At 44.5% G+C, this 19,308-nt stretch overlaps 2 protein-coding genes across 3 annotated transcripts in view; one reads left to right on the forward strand and one right to left on the reverse strand.

Moving 5' to 3' along the window:
• The first annotated feature begins 1,651 nt into the window (after positions 1-1,651).
• On the forward strand, positions 1,652-9,840 carry LOC139326539 (oxaloacetate tautomerase FAHD2A, mitochondrial-like). Of its 2 annotated transcripts, none has more exons than XM_070956529.1 (8): positions 1,652-1,736; positions 3,567-3,841; positions 4,570-4,786; positions 5,016-5,075; positions 5,964-6,126; positions 6,991-7,099; positions 7,687-7,774; positions 9,657-9,840. In XM_070956529.1, exons 2-8 carry the CDS (start codon positions 3,573-3,575, stop codon positions 9,717-9,719), a joined length of 969 nt encoding a protein of 322 aa, XP_070812630.1. In that variant the 5' UTR covers positions 1,652-1,736; positions 3,567-3,572; the 3' UTR covers positions 9,720-9,840. The 2 variants fall into 2 exon arrangements, with proteins under 2 accessions (XP_070812630.1, XP_070812631.1); XM_070956530.1 differs by having other exon boundaries at positions 1,660-1,736; positions 3,607-3,841.
• A 3,517-nt stretch (positions 9,841-13,357) lies between these two features.
• LOC139326542 (glycerol-3-phosphate acyltransferase 2, mitochondrial-like) overlaps positions 13,358-19,308 on the reverse strand; it is a 42,649-nt gene continuing 36,698 nt past the window's right edge. The window contains exons 17-20 of the mRNA XM_070956532.1: positions 19,052-19,172; positions 17,274-17,339; positions 14,931-14,986; positions 13,358-13,471 (exon numbers count right to left, since the gene is read on the reverse strand). Coding sequence (XP_070812633.1) covers positions 13,358-13,471; positions 14,931-14,986; positions 17,274-17,339; positions 19,052-19,172 — 357 coding nt within the window. The remainder of the gene's footprint in view (positions 13,472-14,930; positions 14,987-17,273; positions 17,340-19,051; positions 19,173-19,308) is intronic.

Consider the following 19,308-nt stretch of genomic DNA (forward strand, 5'->3'; position numbering starts at 1 on the left):
ATGGCGGGGCTCGCTTCCTGTGACCGTAGAGATAGAAAGAGTAGAGTTGTCCCCGAGTCACAGTGACACAACTTTGAAAGTAGCTGCAGTTACAAGATTTTATTTATTGTATTCAATTTGTATATCGCCCTTCTCCTAGTGGACTCAGTGCGGTGCACGGCCAGAACTAAAACACATACCAATACAAAATTTAAAATTTATTAAAAAGAATTACATACTTTGGCCCAAATTTAAAACAATGCAAATTAAAACCCATTGACAAATTAAAAGCTAAAAAAACTAAAAAAGGTACATTATAAAGATTAATTTTAATTAATTTTTTAAAAAAAGATACATTATAAGCCACATATAAAGAGAAAGGGCAGGAGGAAGAGTATCTTTTCCCAACTGATTTATTTTCTGACAATTGTTGTAAGTGTTCAGCTGGGAATCCTCAGGTGTTACTGAGCTATGCCAGCGGCCACCAGGGCGCCCAAGAAGATTTTGCAAAGCACAGCATGTCTATTGTTTGTTTGTTTGTTTTTATTAAATTTTAAATTTTATTATTGTGGCAACTTCAAGACCTGCGGACTTCAATTCCCAGAATTCCTGAACCAGCATGGCTTGAAAAGTTGGAAGTCCACAAGGGGTAAAAATTGCTGCAGTTGTCCACTCCTGATATAGAAAGACCATTTTTTGGGGGGGGGGTAACCATTTTACACACCCTTTAAGATTTGGGGTTGCCCTGGTTGAATTAGTGCAGGGGTGGGCAAATGAGGCTCTTTTTACAACCTGTGGACTTCAACTCCCAGAATTCCTGAGCCAACCAAGCTGTCTCAGGAATTCTGGGAGTTGAAGTCCACAGGTTGTAAAAGAGCCCCTGGCCTAAATCTTCTCCCCTTTTTAAATGTAATTTTTTTAATTTGTTTTTTAAATTATGGGGCATTTTAAATTCAGCCACAATTATTTAATTCGTTTTTAACTTATTTCAAATGTTTGTATTTATGTGTTTTATCTTGTGGCTGTTCACCGCTCTGAGTCCTGCGGGAGAAGGGCGGTATAGAAATTTAATTAAAATAAAATAAAATAAAATAAAATAAAATAAAGTAAAGTAAAGTAAAGTAAAGTAAAGTAAAGTAAAGTAAAGTAAATAATAAAATAAAATAAATAAAATAAAATAAAATAAAAAAATAAAATAAAATAATAAAATAAAATAATAAAATAAAATAAAATAAATAAAATAAAATAATAAAATAAAATAATACAATACAATACAATACAATACAATAATAAAATAAAATAAAATAAAATAAAATAATAAAATAAAATAAAATAAAATAATAAAATAATAAAATAAAAAAAAATAAAATAAAATAAAATAAAATAATACAATAATACAATACAATACAATACAATACAATACAATACAATACAATACAATAATAAAATAAAATAAAATAAAATAAAATAAAATAAAATAAAATAAAATAAATAAATTTGCCCACCCCTGGATTAGTGAGAGCGGTTCCCGGAAACTGCCTTAAAAAACCCGCCCCCATCAGGTAGGTCCCCTCTAACCTTTCCTATCTCCCGAATCCCGCTCGCTTTGAACGTGTCCAATGGGAACGCTCCCTCCGCCCGACGTGCCGCGGGGATGCCTGGGAGGTGTAGTCCGCTTGGCTCTTTAAAAGGCTGATGCGGCATTGCTCGCGGGAGTCCAGCTGCTTCTCCTCCTCCTCCTGCCCGACGGCTCGCAGGTACGTGGGGAGCGGCGGTGCAAAGGATCCCGGGCTCTTCCCTTGCTGGGGCTTCGTGCAAGCGTCTCCCTTCCGGATTGCAACCATTTCTAGCAGCTGCAAAAAAATGGGGCAGAGTCACTCCTGGGCTCTTGCAACAGAGCCAAAGTGGGGGAAATTGGGGGTTTAACAGCCCCTCCCCCACACTTCCACTTCCCCCCACTTCCAAAAAGCAAAGGTGCTTTTTTTAAGGAGGCAACTGGACTTTCTTGGGGTTTTTTTTTTTTTGAAGACGTTTCACTTCTCCTCCAAGGAAGCTTCTTCAACTCTGACTGAATGGTGGGGAATGGAAGGATTGATACTCCTTGCAGACAGTCACTTGCATCCTTTGAGAGCAGTGTTTCTCAACCTTGGTAGCTTGAAGATGGGTGGACTTCAACTCCCAGAATCCCCTAGCCAGCAACGCTTTTAATAGATTAAAAACATTTTAAAAGATTTTAATAGATTAAAACAATCTATTTTTATGTTGTATGTTGTGTAAATGTTTTTATATGTGTTTTATTTATGTTTTAATAAGGTTTATAAAAAAATTTTAAAAAATGAAATCGAGATTTTCAGTCATCAAGGTCATGGTTGTCCCAAAAAAGTGATTTTTCAAGAGGCAATTGGACTTTCTTGTTTTTTTTTTCTCTTTTGAAGATGTTTCACTTCTCCTCCAAGGAAGCTTCTTCAGCTCTGACTGGATGATGGTGGAATGGAAGGATTGATACTCCTTGCAGAACAGCTGGTCATTTGCATCCTTTTGGAGGATCTTTTAAACCTTTTGAAGGTCCTCTTTTTTTTTTTTTTACCTCTTAAACTATCTTGTCAGAGCTGAAGAATCTTCTTGGAGGAGAAGTGAAACATCTTCAAAAGAAAAAAAGAAGAAGTAACAGTAACAGAGTTGGAAGGGACCTTGGAGGTCATCTAGTCCAACCCCCTGCTCACCAGGAGACCTATACTGGGGATTCGAACCGCCGACTTTTCGGAGAAGGGTGGCGTATAAATCAAATAAAAATAAAAATAAAATAAAAATAAATAAATACTAGGGACAACTGTGACCTGGAGGACTGAGAATCTCTGCAGACTTTTGGTCTGGAGGCTGGTTTGAGACTCTGAAGCCAAGAGAAGGTGCCTTCTTGAGAACAGGGGGTGTCCTTTGTGGTTGGAGGGCCACTTTGTGGACTTTCTAAGAGCCTGTTGTGGCCCGTCAGCAGCCTGTGCAGCTAGTAGCTGATTCGGACAGCGAGGAGGCTGGTGTGGTGCTGCGCGAGCAGCCTGTGCAGCTGCCACTCGAGTCGGACAGTGAGGAGGCTGGAGAAGAGGTGGTGCCAGAGGCGGGGATTCAGCCAGGGCCTTCAGAAGCTCCCATAAGTGAAGAGGGTGAAGAGGAGGAGCCTCTTCTTGATGCCCGGGCGCGCAGAGCTGCCAAAAGGCAGGAGTGGCTCTTCAGGAGGAGGTCTCCTCGAGAGTAAGGCTTGGGGCTAATTGGCCATTCCCTTAGCCTATTTAAGGAGGAACACCGACTGAAGCAATTTTCAGGGAACAACTTCGTTCACATACTTTCGTGTCTTGTCTTGCTTATTTTATCAGCTTCCTGCAAATTGCTTCTGGGCATTCTGCCAACCACAGTAAGCTTTCAGTGATTATTCTTTGAATTCTTTGCGGCTGTTAATGCAGTTAATTAACAGCCGTTGTTGTAAAAAAACTGGTTTATTTAGTAAACTAAGGTTTGAACGGACTTTGTGCGTGCTGCGTTCTTTGGGATCCGTAGCTGGGGCAGAACAGAGCCTCCCTTTGCCTTTCTCCTAGGTTTGGATGCCGTGTCCACTCTCAACGATTCTTCTCGTAGGCTTCAGGCCGAGCTGCGCTTGGAAGATCAGGGGCTGCAGGAGAATTTCCCAGCTGCGTGGAGCCATGAGGCTGGTTCAGTTCCAGGCTAAGGATTCAAGCACTGAGCCCCGGATTGGGCTGGAGGAACGAGACGGTGGAGACGTGGTGGACCTCAACGCTTTCGACTCATCCTTGCCCAGGACCATGCGGGCCTTCCTGGACGCAGGAGAGGCAGCCCTGGCAGTGGCCAGAAGGTACGTGAGAGTGGAGCTACTGGCTGGTCCAGAGGAGAGAAGCAGGAGACGGACAACTGTAATGTTGAAGGGATGGAGCCCACCAAGTGGCTTCTTTGACGGATAGCTGTCACTAGGGGGAGGATGGGGTTATTGCTTCTATTGTTTGTACGTTAGGTTTTTACTTTTTTGTAAGCCACCCAGAGTCACTGAGAGTGAATGGGGGGCAGGGATGGGCTTCTGGGAGTTCGCAAGGGTTCGGGAGAACCTCTAGCTAAGATTCTGTGCAGTTTGGAGAACTGCCCAAATCCCACTCCTGGCTGGCCCCGCCTACTCCTCCCCTCCCAGGAGTCCCCATGCAGCCCGTTTTGGATGCAGGGCACGCACAGGTGCTCAGAGAGGGCCAAAAAATGGGCCTACCAGAAGTTTGGGAGGGCCTCCGGAGCCTGGGGAGGCCATTTTCACCCTCCCGGAGGCTCGAGAAAAGCCTCCGGAGCCTGGGGAGGGCAAAAAAAACCCCTTCCCTTCCCGCCGTGGTGCAGGAGGCCGACTAGGCCACGCCCACCATGGCCACGCCCACCCAGCAGCCGGGCAGAGAACCCCTTGCTAAAATTTTTGAATTTCCCACCCCTGTATGGATGGCTATATAAATTCTCTAAATAAATAAATAGATAAATCCACCATCCAACCAACTTTCTTAACCCCACTTTCAGTCTGGAGGCACTGATGCTTTTGAGCTTCCTCCACAGAGCGCAGCAATCTGGTTGTCCTTCTCTGCCCCGGTCCGAAGTGGCCCTCTTGGCTCCCATCACCGGTCCAGATAAAGTGATCTGCGTCGGCATGAACTACGTGGACCACTGCCTGGAGCAGAATGTCAAGATCCCCAAGGAGCCCATCATCTTCAACAAGTTCCCCAGTTCCATTGTGGGACCCTACGATGCCATCGTCCACCCAACGGAGACCAACGTGAGTCTATTCGCAGGCTGGCGGATTTATACTCCTTGCCGTAAAGGTAAAGGTTCCCTTCGCGCATGTGTGCTAGTCGTTCCCGACTCTAGGGGGCGGTGCTCATCTCCGTTTCAACGCCGAAGAGCCAGAAATGTTGTTTTCCGACGCCGAAGAGCCAGCCTGGTGTCCCTTGGCTCTTGGGGTGGCAAAATCCAGAGGTTCACCCCTTGTGTTTTTCCTCTTCTAGGAAGTGGACTGGGAAGTTGAGCTGGCCTTTGTCATTGGGAAGAAAGGAAAACACATCCAGGTAAGGCTTCCTGTCTTGGCCAGGGGTTGGACTAGAAGATCTCCAGAGGTCCCTCTCAGCCCCAGTGTTCTAGAAGTCTAAAGAGAGCAGCTGTGAGCTGGCTTTAGGAAGCAGTCTTGATGATGTTTGACTCCGTTCAGTTTAGCCACTGATGAGTGAGTATCACAGAGAGCAATGTTACCTGCCTGCAAATGAATGCGTGCACTAGGAACAGGCTCCTCCTGTTCCTCTGCCTCTCTGCTGTCAGCCTCTGCAGGCTCCGGAGTCTGCACCTCACTCCCCGATGGCCCTGGCCCCATCTCTGCCTCCGACGCAGAGCCCTCCTCCGGGCCTTCCCCAGCCTCCAGGACTGGCCCATGTTCTTCCTCAGCCTCCTCGCTGTCCGACTCCGCTGCCAGCTGGCGGACCACAACACTCAACCATGCCCCAAAGCCAGCGTAGACGTCGCTGTTTCAATCGTGTACACATGCTAGAAATTCCAGCACGTTCCAAGACTGCGCTATTTGGAACTTTGTCCTGCCAGGTGATGCCAAGAATATGTCGGAGACGGCACATATGAAAGGTGTTCAACTTTCTCTCCTGCCGTGCGTAGAGGGTCCCTGCAGTACAAGAGTGTGCTCAGGACACACCCAAGCTCTGTAGACCTCAATCTTTGTATGTTCCGCCAGCTTCTTATTAAGCCATACTCTCTTTGTAAATCTGGAGAATGTGGTGGCTGCTTTACCAATATGTTTACCGATAGTAATAATGATATGACACGTCATAATTACACGCATATTTATAATTATGATCATATTACTGATACTAGCATGCTTATAATTATAGGCAACACTCGTAGTAATTCTATGAAAGAAAACCTCCAACTCTCTTACTCTGATGCCCTTTTAGGAATCTGACGCGATGGCTCATGTGGCTGGATTTATGGTGGCCCACGACGTGAGTGCCCGAGACTGGCAGATGAAGAGGAACGGGAAGCAATGGCTGTTAGGGAAAACTTTCGACACCTTTTGCCCGCTGGGCCCAGCTCTGGTGACCAAGGACTCCGTCTCAGGTTGGGAAGCTGCCAGGTCCCTCTGATGACCTTCGTTTGGAGCTCCTTGCTTTGCAAACTGGAGCAGGAGATGCAGTTTGGTGGGGCTGGAGTGGCAGAGGACTCTGGAGGAGAGGGGTGGTTGGGACCTCTGGAGGTCTGGGTTCAGACCTGGGCATGCGAAGGAAGCTCTGCTGCTTGGTATTGTAGATGAGCTTGGAGGGAGGTGGCAGAATCAATGTTGTCCTCCTAGATCAGTGTTTCTCAACCTTGGAAGCTTGAAGATGGGTGGACTTCAACTCCCAGAATCCCCCAGCCTTCTCTTCCTCCTCCTTCTCTTTCTCCCTCTCTTCTTTTTTCTTCCTTCTCTTTCTCCCTCTCCTCCTCGTTCTTTTTCTTCTCCTCCTTCTCTTTCTCCTCCTCCTCCTCCTCCTTCCTCTCCTCTTCCTCCTTCTCAGTCTCCTCCTCCTCCTCCTCCTCCCTCTCTTCCTCTTCCTCCTCCTCCTCCCTCTCCCCCCCCCTCCTTTTCCCGCACTCCCTTCTAGCACCGGTGATATTACCTAGTTTGGGTAATCAACACGTCTGCAAGAAAACAACTAAGCTCAGAGAACACGAAGGACCCCACAGATTTGATCAGAGACCCTTTCTCCTATTTTGGAAGGTGCATTTCCTCTTTGGGTTCTTTTAACATTCCCCTGAATAAATTAAATTCAACTCCCATCACTGCCTGGGGCATTCTGAGAGTTTGAAGTCCGCAAGCCTTAAACGTCGCCAAGATTGGAGACCACCCCACACCCTGCCTCAAAAAAACCCCAAGCAAACAGCTTCCTTTTAATCTCAGGGGGCTATGCGCTCTCTCTCTCTCCTTCCTTCCATCCCACCCAGATCCTCACAATTTGGGCATCCGTTGCCGAGTGAACGGTGAACTCGTCCAAAACAGCAGCACCAACCAGATGATCTTCAAAACGGAGGCTCTTGTTGCATGGGTATCCCGGTAAGTACTGCGCCTTTGGTGTTGAGTCATGCCGGCCACATGACCACGGAGACGTCTTCGGACAGCCTTGCCTATTCGGCTTTGAAACGGAGATGAGCACCGGCCCCTAGAGTCGGGAACGACTAGCACATATGTGCGAGGGCAATCTTACTTTTACCTATTGGCACATCTGGGGAAAACTTGACTCTGGAGGACCCAACATTTCCCCCACCCAAATCAAAATTCCCCCTCAGATCACACGCCCATCACATGGTCCAACCAGGTCACAGTCGCCATCTTGGCTGGCTTTAGTCCACGCCTTTCCCAACACTTGGTAGAACGTCCTTGGCTCCCACGGGAAAGAATGTTATTTTGGCTACACATCCCCAGCTATCTCTATCTCCCCCCCTTTAGTCCTCCCAGCTCCAACCAGCCTGGCTTTGGCAGCCCTGAAGATGTTCCCAAAATGGCTCCAGCATAAAAAATGGCTTCAGCGCGGACAGCCCTATAATTTTATGTTCGAGGACACTCTCTCCTCCACCTGAACCACTAGCTCCCCGTCAGGCTGCTCTTATTCTGCTCATTACAGTGTTCGATGTTCTTTGCAGATTTGTCACGTTGTACCCAGGAGATGTCTTCCTGACGGGGACACCCCCGGGCGTTGGAGTTTTCCGGAAGCCACCCACTTTCCTCAAGGTGACTTCTGTTCTCAATTCCTCATATTAATGAATTAATTCATGCTCTTCTGCCCGTTGGGGGAACATTTTGCATGTAATCACTCCTAAACTTCCTGGAATTTTTTTCCCCCCCTGTAACACCCCTATAATCCACTGCTCTTTTCTGAACACAAAATAGTACATCAGTTGTCATTCCAAGCTCCACAATCCCAAGTCCTGCAGGGGTTTTTTATAAGTCAACAACAACAACAAAAAAACCATTTTGGAAAATGGCGCTGAGGAATTCAGCTGAAATATTGTTGTCTTTTCTAATCGCTTTACTCTCTCCTGTGGGTAATGCCTCTATTGGCATAGCCTTACTTTAGAAAGAGGGCAGACAGCACCCCTCTATGGGCAGAAAATGTGGCCCAAAGGCTGTTTATTTTATTTTATTTATTTTATTAAATTTCTATACCGCCCTTCTCCCGAAGGACTCAGGGCGGTGAACAGCCACAAGATAAAAACACATAAATACAAAAATTTAAAATAAAATAAAAACGAATTAAATAATTTGGCTGAACAAATTTAAAATACCCCATAATTTAAAACAAATTAAAATTTACATTTAAAAAGGGGAGAAGATTTAGACCTGTTGATTTTCAGGACAAACTTCAGCATGGTCTTAAACCAGGGGTGGGCCTGCTGGGGGTTCGCAAGGGTTCGGGAGAACCTCTAGCTAAGATTCTGTGCAGTTCGGAGAACCCCCAAATCCCACTCCTGGCTGGCCCGGCCCATCCCGCCCCGCGGCCCGTTTTGGATTCAGGTAAGTGTAGGGCGTGCTTACCCCTGGTGAGATTGGCCAAAATGTTTCCCAATAGACCACCAAATTGCTGGAAATGTAACCACCAACAAGGGACCTACTACCACCTGTGGTGGACATGTCCCAAAGCTAGGGAATATTGGACAAAAATCATAAAATGGTTGGAGGAAATTATTGAACAAAAAACTGATATGAAGCCAGAGTTATTCCTTTTGGGTATAATAAAAGGAAACATAAGTAAAGAAATTCAATACATCATGCTCCATATAATCACTGCAGCCAGAATTACATTCGCCCAAAACTGGAAGCAAGAAAACACTCCATCAAATGCAACGATCATAAAAATGATGCTAGAATGTGCAGAAATGGATAAATTAACAATGGAATTAAGGGACGTGTATTATGAGAGGTAGAACAGATAGTATAATTGGCTTGAAAAGAAGTCTAAAAATCAATGTATAGTGAATGTATAGGAAAGATAACAAAATGAAAATATACATATACATATTTAGAGAGTAGTATTTAGAGAATAGTACAATGTAAATATTGTGTATATTATACAAATAACTATGAAATAAGAATGTATATGTATAAAACAATAGGCCTACGGATAAGTTGGAATTAAGAAAAAATTCCGATAACGGAAAGCTGTAATGATTTTAAAGGTTAAAAATGTTGAATAAAAAATTTTTTTTTTTTAAAAAAAGGGTAGGGCACGCCTGGAGGCTCGGGGAGGGCAAAAAACGGGCTTAGCGGAAGTTCTGGTAAAGGGCCTCCGGAGCCTGGGGAGGCCGCTTTCACCCTCCCGGAGGCTCAAGGAAAGCCTCCAAAGCCTGGGGAGGGCAAAAACGCCCCCCACCCTCCTGTGGTGCAGGAGGCCAACTAAGCCACGCCTACCCAGCAACCGGACAGAGAACCCCTTACTAACTGTGTTTAAGACACAGTGGGCGGCGTCTGAATTTTGTGTCCTGAAGTTCAAGCGTATTTGGGGAGAGAATTTTGAGGCAGGGGATGTTTGACGTTTGCTCCTTCCTGGGAGCGTGTTCCCGTTTCTTGCAACTCTCTTGGGCAAAGGGCAATTGCAATCCTGTTCTCCCCACAGAAAGGAGACGAAGTACAGTGTGAAATCGATGAGCTGGGAACCATTTGCAACAAGGTGATGTGAAGGTTTTCCCGCGGCGACTCCGGACAAAACCCTCGGCTGGAGTTTAAAACGCACAAAGTGCCTTCCTCGATTCTAACCCGGGAGCATAAATAAGGAAGTTCTTAAAATGCTTTTGAGTTTACATCTGCTGGAATTATTTCTGCCAAGCATCGCAAATGGGGGCGGCAGTCTAATGAAAATTGCAAGTGCCATCCGCAATTTCTGGGCATCTCGGTTGGAAACCTGGCACTAGATGCAGCTTCAGAGGATAATCGAGGGCTGGAAGAGACGTGGAGGTCATCTAGTCCAACCCTGCTCCTGCAGGACATTCTTAGTGAGTTTTTGTCTTTTGATCCCCCAGTCACATGACCCCACCACCACCAAGCTGCGCCCACCAAGCCACGCCCACCGAACCGGTAGGAAAGGAATTTAGATTTCACCGCTGACTTAATCTATGCTGGTTCTCCAACTGCTATCTTGTTTCCCCAGGTCCTTCTTTTCATTAAACGAGACATGCCCAGTTCCTGCAACCATTCATCATATGTTTTAGCCTCCAGTCCCCTAATCAACCTCGTTGCTCTTCTCTGCACTTTTTCTAGAGTCTCCACATCTTTTTTATAGTGTGGGGACCAAAACTGGATGCAGGACTCTAGGTGTGGTCTTACTAAGGCTTTATAGAGTGGTATTAGTACCTCCTTTGATCTAGATTGTGTCCCTCTGTTAATGCAATTTAGGATTGCATTGGCTTTTTGGGCTGTCGCTGCACACGGCTGGCTCATATTTTAACTCAGAGGTCTTGAGGACCTCTGTTTTAACTGGTTGTCCACTAAGACTCTTAAGATCCCTCTCACAGTTCCTGCTCTTAAATCTGGTTTCACTCAGTCTATATATGTATTTTTGGTTTTTCTTGCCTAAGTGTAAGACTTGACTTTTCTCTACATGCATTTTTTTTTTAATCTGATTTATATGCCGCCCTTCTCCGGAGACTCAGGGCGGCTTACAATGCGTTAAGCAATAGCCTTCATCCTTTTGTATATTTTTATACAAAGTCAGCTTATTGCCACCACAATCTGGGTCCTCAATTTACCTACCTTAGAAAGGATGGAAGGCTGAGTCAACCTTGAGCCTTGGCGAGATTCGAACCTGCAGTAATTGCAGGCAGCTGGTCTTAATAACAGGGTGCTTTAAACCACTGTACTACCAAGGCTCCAACCAGTTTTAACTGGTTGTCCACTAAGACTCTAAGATCCCTCTCACAGTTCCTGCTCTTAAATCTGGTTTCACCCATTCTATATATGTACTTTTGGTTTTTCTTGCCTAAGTGTAAGACTTGACTTTTCTCTACATGCATTTTAACCCAAAGCACCAGGTGATCCGTTTTTCACCCGAATATTTAAATTGCACCCCGTCAAGCCCCTTTTTGCTCTTTCAGAGAAGGTCCCACTGTCAAATAAAACTTCTGACTCTTATTTCTAAAAGGGCAATTAACAAGTAATCTACTCTCGAAGCTCCTCCTGCCCTTTTGAGAAAAGCTAATGCGTGCAGGATGAACCATCAAAAGTAATAGCTGCTCTATGTAATTTTGATGCCACGGCTCCTGACAGAAGATTTTAGCGCTCGGGTTTTAACAAAGAAAGTGGGTGACTGCATATATACACACTGCTAGGTTTCTTTTAAAAAAAATCCACCGTCAGTATTACTTCTATAAACTGCGTAAAAAGAAGGGAAAACATATTCACAAAAGCATCCCGAGATACCTTTAAATAGAAATAATACTATGTTATGTGCTGTTGGCTCAACCTAAAACTAAACTATTTTTTTCCCCCCAACAGATGTGTTTTGAACACTTTAATGAATATTCAAGGCCTCTTTTTTTAGTGAATACTGTACAGAGGAGAAACCAACAAGGTTAGAATAGAATAAATAGATTTGGAAGGGACCTTGGAGATCTTCTAGTCCAACCCCCTGCTTAGGCAGGAAACCCTACACCACTTCAGACAAATGGTTATCCAACATCTTCCTAAAAACTTCCAGTGTTGGGAGCATTCACAACTTCTGGAGGCAAGTTGTTCCACTGATTAATTGTTCTATTTACTAGCTTTAGTTTTTACCGGTTCCATGTACACCAGTCGCTAATGGTCAGTGCCACTCAGCTTGGGCATATTTTGGGCCACCAGGTTGATGCTAGGCCAGGCAGGCTCTTTGCAAGACAACATACCTCTTGCCTGCGTCCCCTGAATCTGTAGGTACCTATTTCTGGTGACACTCCAAACCGGAGTACTGTATATATAATCATATTCCAACTTTTGGACAATTTATACAGACAGGTGAATAATTTCTCACACTAAATATAGCAATGTGCAGCCAAAGACAGATGGACATTCCACACTTATCTCTCTCAAGGCTGTATCCCAGGGTTACCTACAGCAGCCGAGGGGAGTGACTTCTGCAACCCCCGAAAAACTGAATGTGATGATACACCCTGGAGGTGAGGGAGGAAACAGGGTCATAATTAGAGTGTAAATTATGTAGGGTCAGAGCTGGCTTCACTTGGGAAGGTGCCAGCATGAAACTCCTAATTAATAACGATTTTTTTTGAAGCTTGGCTCAAGACTCATGATTTAATTAGGGCATCCATCGGAACCCCGACAGCTACATCCTAGCATCCTATAATACACTTTCAGCTGATGCAGCACACAGCCAGAAACACAGGTAGTCCTCAACTTACAACATTTTGTTTAATGACCGCTTGAAGTTACGATGCTGAAAAAAGTGACTTATGTTTTTCACACTTAACCACCACCATTGCAGTACCCCCCATGATCGTGTGATCAGAATTCAGATGTGATTTACATCGGAGGCTTGACCACTGACTCACAATTATGACCGTTCAGATTTATGATGGTTGCAGTGTCCCAGGGCCACGTGATCCCCATTTTGCGATCTTTAACGAATGTGGCAAGAAAAGTCTTTAGCTGGGGCAAATTTCTCACTTAGCAGCATGAATTTTGGGTTCACTTGTGGTCGTAAGTTGAGGATTACCTGTACTGTGTATGTTCCAAAGCAGCTTTTCCATCACAAATGGAAGTATTACCGCTACAGTTCTGCCCCCAAAAACTTCATTTACAGAGCTGGCTTACTGAGAGAAAAAAAACAGTACATGGAAACTCTTAAGAAGACCTTGACTCCATACTTTGCAATATTATTATTTTTTTTTAAAAAAAAGGCGGCCTTCCTTCCTGTTGATTGCTTCTTCTTTCATAAATGGATTTTTTTTTTTGATCAACGATCCATAATGCAAATACGCTACAAACCTCCTCACGCTTCAGTGTTAATTGATTTTATTAACCTAAATGGCCTCGTTGCCTTGCTCAAAATTCCCCCTTCCTGGAAAACAACATTTCAAAAGTAGAACCACAAAGAAAACAACAATCCAAACAGATTGGTCGGGGGGGAAGAACTCTTTGTCAGATTTCTGAATCCTCCTGCCTGTTAAAGGAAGACCCCATCAAAAGGATCTACTGGTGTTTCTCAACCTTGGAAGCTTGAAGATGGGTGGACTTCAACTCCCAGAATCCCCCAGCCAGCAGCGCTGGCTGGGGGATTCTGGGAGTTGAAGTCCACCCATCTTCAAGCTTCCAAGGTTGAGAAACACTGATCTAGTAGATAAACTGATGGATGAATTTCTCCAGTTTCTTTTGGTTTTCTCGAGCAGTGAAAGCTTCAGACAGATGGAGAAGAGGCTCCTTGCCTTCCGTCACTTCCTTGAACACCTGAAAGAGAAATCAAGTGAGCATCCTTTCTCCCCAGAGAGCAGATGGCTGGCAGACCGACAGATATACAAGGCTTCCGTAATCAGCATTAATTCATTAATTAATCCAATTCATTAATCCAGGGAGGGAGGGAGGGAGGGAGGGAGGGAAGGAAGGAAGGAAGGAAGGAAGGAAGGAAGGAAGGAAGGAAGGAAGGAAGGAAGGAAGGAAGGAAGGAATAGCAATAGCACTTATATTTATATACGGCTTCACAGTGCTTTAGGCTGAGTCAACTTTGAGTTGAACTCCTGGCAGTGGGCAGAGTTAGCCTGCAATACTGCATTCTAACCATTGGGAAGGAAGGAAGGAAGGAAGGAAGGAAGGAAGGAAGGAAGGGAGGAAGGAAGGAAGGAAGGAAGGAATAGCAATAGCACTTATATTTATATACGGCTTCACGGTGCTTTAGGCTGAGTCAACTTTGAGTTGAACTCCTGGCAGTGGGCAGAGTTAGCCTGCAATACTGCATTCTAACCATTGGGAAGGAAGGAAGGAAGGAAGGAAGGAAGGAAGGAAGGAAGGAAGGAAGGAAGGAAGGAAGGGAGGAAGGAAGGAAGGAAGGAAGGAATAGCAATAGCACTTATATTTATATACGGCTTCACGGTGCTTTAGGCTGAGTCAACTTTGAGTTGAACTCCTGGCAGTGGGCAGAGTTAGCCTGCAATACTGCATTCTAACCACTGGGAGGAAGGAAGGAAGGAAGGAGGAAAGGAAGGAAGGAAGGAAGGAAAGGAAAAAGAGCAATAGTACTTAGACTTAAATGTCACTTCATAGTCCTTGCTGCCCTCTCTAAGCAGTTTACAGAGTCAGCCTCTTGCCCTCCAACAATCTGGGTCCTCATTTTACCAACCTAAGAAGGACGGAAGGTTGAGTCAACCTTGAGCCGGTCAGGATCAAACTCCTGGCAGCTGGCAGAGTCAGCCTGCAATACTGTATTCTAGCCACTGAGAGGGAAGGAAGGAAGGAAGGAAGGAAGGAAGGAAGGAAGGAAGGAAGGAAGGAAGGAAGGAAGGAAGGAAGGAATAGCAATAGCACTTAGAATTATATACCACTTTACAGTGCTTTTACAGCCCTCTCTAAATGGTTTACAGAGTCAGCCTTTTGCCTCCAATAATCTGGGTCCTCATTTGACCGACCTCGGAAGGATGGAAGGCTGAGTCAACCTCATGTCCTTGGTGATGAAATATCAGTGGATGCGGGGAATTAAAGAGCCCCCTCCTTTAAGCATGCCTCATCCTGAAACCTAATCACTCTGTCCTCCTAGCGCTGTTCTTTTGAGAGGGGGAAAAAAAAAACAACCCAACCATTTAATTTCCTAAAAGCTCCATGCTGGACTTCTGAACCTTAACTGTAAAGTTTTGTGTGTGTGTGTGTGTTTTTTTTTTTTGCAATCTGGAGAATCTTAACAGGGTTACGTTCCTACCCCTAATTCTTTGCAGATGCGAATGGCAGTGGCAGTCAAGCTCCTGTTGCAACACTCTGAAAAGGAAGCAAAAGAAAATTATTTGGATGCATTCTCAGAATTAAAGATTCTTTTTACTGAACTCGGTCCAGATCTCGGATAAGAGAGACTGTCCACCCAAAGGGAGTCAACCATCATAAGATATTTCTATTCTTTTGTTTAAATTCCTGCTGATCCCAGCATTGACCCTATTTTTAACCAAGTTAGTACACCTCGGTTAAAAGTTACTCCCTTTCCTATCTTACGACAAGGTCAACGAAAACAATGGATGGGTGTCACCTTGATAAGGTTAAATTCAGAACCACCAGGCCTAAATGTTGATAAGTGAGTTCAGCAACCTTCTTAACTTCCACTTTGACCTTGAGCCTCTCTACCCTCTTTCTGTAGCAAAACCTAATTTTTATGAACCGGGCAGGGAGTTCACGAAATACCATTAAAAATGAAAGTACATCACTCTGGTGCCTGCATGTCAGCTGTGATGACAAGGCTGATTGTCAAAAAATATCTAGAGAATACAGGCAATCCTCTATTTATGACCACAATTTTAAGCCCAAAATTTCTTTTTTTTTTTGAAAAAGTTTTTTATTTCCCCCCCTTCATAAACATATCTTAAATGTAGTTTCTTATCTAACATACATATTTTCTTTTAACTTTCATATTAATACCACTTTGGAAAATACTAAACTGAAAATGAACACAACAATAAGAGAGAATGGAAAGGGAGAGAGGAGAGAAGAGAGGAAGGAGAGAGAGGGAAAGAAGAAAGGGAAAAGGGAGAGGAAGAAAGAGGGGAAACGAGTAGGAGAGAAGGAGAAGGAGAGGAGGAAAGAAGAAATTAGGAAGAAGAGAGGGAAAGGAAAGAGAGGAGAAGAAGGATTGTTGTCAAACAAGGGAGATGAAATGGTAGAAGAGCAACCCCAAATATACTTAAATTGTTTAGGATGAAGATTGTATTAATATGAAAGTTAAAAGAGCCCCAAATTTCTGTTGTTAAACAAGGCAACTTGTTTAAGCTCCATTCTACAACCTTTTTTTGCCATAGCTGTTATATGAACCATCTGGTTGTTAAGCGAATTTGGGCTCCCCTGTTGACTTTGCTTGTTGGAAGCCATCTAGGAAGGTCACAAATGGTGAGTACGGGATACCCCAACTGTCATAACTACGAGCCAGTTCCCAAGAGCCTGAATTTTGATCAACCTACCTACAATACAGGACTTCAGACCATGAGAAGTTACGACAGACCCAAAAACAGATACTTAGAACCCAGATTTGACGTTCCGGGAGCTGTTTTCCCTGGTCCCATGACTGCGTGTTGGATGCTTGCCAACTGGTCCACATTTATGGCCATTTGCAGCGTTCAATAGAACCAGCATTTATACTAGTCAATAACAGATTAACGGAGGTGGAAGGGACCTTGTTAAGTCATGTAGTCCATCCCTCACCCAAGCAGGAGACCCTACACCATTTCTGACAGATGGCAGTCCAATCTCTTCTTGAAAGCCTCCAGTGATGAAGCTCCCACCACTTCCGAAGGCAACTTGTTGATTGTTCTCACTGTCAGAAAGTTCCTCCTTATTTCCAGGTTGAATCTCTCCTTGATCAGTTTCCATCCATTATTCCTTGTCTGGACTTCGGGTGCTTTGGAAAATAGCTTGACCCCCTTCCTCCTCTCTGTGGCAGCCCCTCAAATATTGGAAGATGCTCTCCTGTCTCCCCTGGTCCTTCTCTTCACTAGACTAGCCATGCCCAGTTCCTGCAACCGTTCATCGTAGGTTTTAGCCTCCAATCCCCTCATCATCCTGGTGGCTCTTCTCTGCACTCTTTCTAGAGCCTCAACATCTTTTTTATAGTGTGGGGACCAAAACTGGATGCAGGATTCCAGGTGTGGTCTTACCAAGGCTTTATAGAGTGGTATTAGTGGTATTTATTTTCGGTTTCTGGCCAATAAAATAAAATAAAATCCAATGCAGTCAATGGATTTGCTTAACAACGGTGACGTTTGCTTTATGACCGCCACAAGAAAGGTTGTAAAATCAGGTACAATCAACATGGCGACCCACTTAATGACCTACCGCCATCATTCCAGGCTCAATTACAATCGGAAGTCGAGGGCTACCTTTGGCTAAGGAATTCTGGGAGTTGAAGTCCAGAGTTGGTAATGGGGGCTGTGGTTGCCCAGCCTTGGATTAGAAGTGACACGCTAAGAGCGACCAACGTTTCTCACTGCGATTCAGGCCTCGAGTTTCTTACGTCGATTTTTGCGCTTCCAACGCCACGCTGGACAATCTGGGCTTCCAGACTCACCGTAAGAACCGTCCTCTCGTGCCAACCTCACCAGGTCCCGCTGCAGCTCCTCCACAAACCGAGATTCTACAGGGAAAAGGGTTAGCGGAGTGAGAAAAATACTGCAGGAGGAATTCGTCATTCATTCATAATTCTCCGAGGTTTCAGACAACGAAGGAAGAGGTATCAGAAGAAGACTTTTTGGAATAGAATAGAGAATATACTATAGAATAGAATAGAATGGAATGGAATGGAATGGAATGGAATAGAATAGAATAGAATAGAATAGAATAGAATAGAATAGAATAGAATAGAATAGAATAGAATAGAATAGAATAGAATAGAATAGAATAGAATAATGAAGGAGAGGAGAGGAGAGACTAGAAGAGAAGAGAGAATACAATAGAGTAGAGTAGAGTAGAGTAGAGTAGAGTAGAGTAGAGTAGAGTAGAGTAGAATAGAATAGAATAGAATAGAATAGAATAGAATAGAATAGAATAATGAATGAGAGGACAGGAGAGGAGAGGAGAGACTAGAAGAGAAGAGAGAATACAATAGAGTAGAGTAGAGTAGAGTAGAGTAGAGTAGAGTAGAGTAGAGTAGAGTAGAGTAGAATAGAATAGAATAATGAAGGAGAGGACAGGAGAGGAGAGGAGAGACTAGAAGAGAAGAGAGAATACAATAGAGTAGAGTAGAGTAGAGTAGAGTAGAGTAGAGTAGAGTAGAATAGAATAGAATAGAATAGAATAGAATAGAATAGAATAATGGAGGAGAGGAGAGGAGAGACTAGAAGAGAAGAGAGAATACAATAGAGTAGAGTAGAGTAGAGTAGAGTAGAGTAGAGTAGAGTAGAATAGAATAGAATAGAATAGAATAGAATAGAATAGAATAGAATAGAATAGAATAGAATAGAATAGAATAGAATAGAACAGAATAGAACAGGTGTTTATTGTTACTTTGAATGTACACTGAATGGCATACATTAAATGTGGTACAGTGGTTAGAATGCAGGACTGCGGGCTGCTTCTGCTGACTCTCTGCAGCCTGCAATTTGGCAGTTCGAATCTCACCAGGCTCAAGGTTGATTCAGCCTTCCATCCTTCCGAGATGGGTAAAATGAGGACTCAGATTGTTGGGGGCAAGTGTTGTGGTCTACCAGCAGCCCACGGAGCTGGCAGCGGAGTCGGACAGTGAGGAGACTGGGGAGGAACATGAGCCAGTCCTGGAGTCTGGGGAAGGGTCGGACGAGGGCTCTGCGTTGGAGGCAGAGATGGGGCCAGGGCCATCTGGATGTGATGTGCGGACTCCGGACCCTCCAGAGTCGGACAGCAGAGAGGCAGAGGAACAGGAGGAGCCTGTTCCTAGTGCGCACATGCGCAGAGCTGCCAGAAGGCAAGAATAGTTAAAACTAAAGGGGCGACTCAGGAGTAAGGCCTGGAGATGATTGGCCCCTCCCATAAGGCTTAAAAAAGGTGCAAAGGCACGTGAGCTCTTTGCAGGAAAGCAACGTTGTTAATTCTGTTCCCAGTCGGCATCTCTGTTTGTTTCTGGACTCTGTATGGCTTTACCAAGTAGGTCTTTGGCAAGTCTTAAGGGAGATAAAGGCTGGTGATTATCCCGAAGGACTTCTCCCGAAAGACTTTTTGCAACTAATTGGAACTCAGCTGTGAATGAAGATAATTCATTCCCACCGAGCTCACCTTGATCCTACTGCCTCCAGCCGCTGCTACAGCCTACTCTCATCCCCCTACTCCACCCCCCACCCCCCGCAACCAGAGGATCCCAGGTATGAGGCCCACCTGGCTGAGGGAAATCCTGCTCTTGAAGGAAGATGGTGGCTCTCTCCAAGGTCTTCAGCGGAGGCCCAAGGAGACCACAGAGGAACACAAAGAGGTTGGAGCAACTTTCCAACTGACTTACCTAAGGGAGGGGAAAAAAAACAAAAGAGGATTGAGCTACAGACCTGAATCGTAGAAGGAAAGGAACCTACAGCTTCACCTTCATTATCCCAAATGGGGAAATAGTTGACCATTTCCTGAATGATCTTTTTTCCTTG

The sequence above is a fragment of the Pituophis catenifer genome, unplaced genomic scaffold (assembly GCF_029215685.1).
Source record: "Pituophis catenifer annectens isolate HBS135680 unplaced genomic scaffold, rPitCat1.0.hap2 SCAF_53, whole genome shotgun sequence".
Lineage (NCBI taxonomy): Eukaryota > Metazoa > Chordata > Lepidosauria > Squamata > Colubridae > Pituophis > Pituophis catenifer.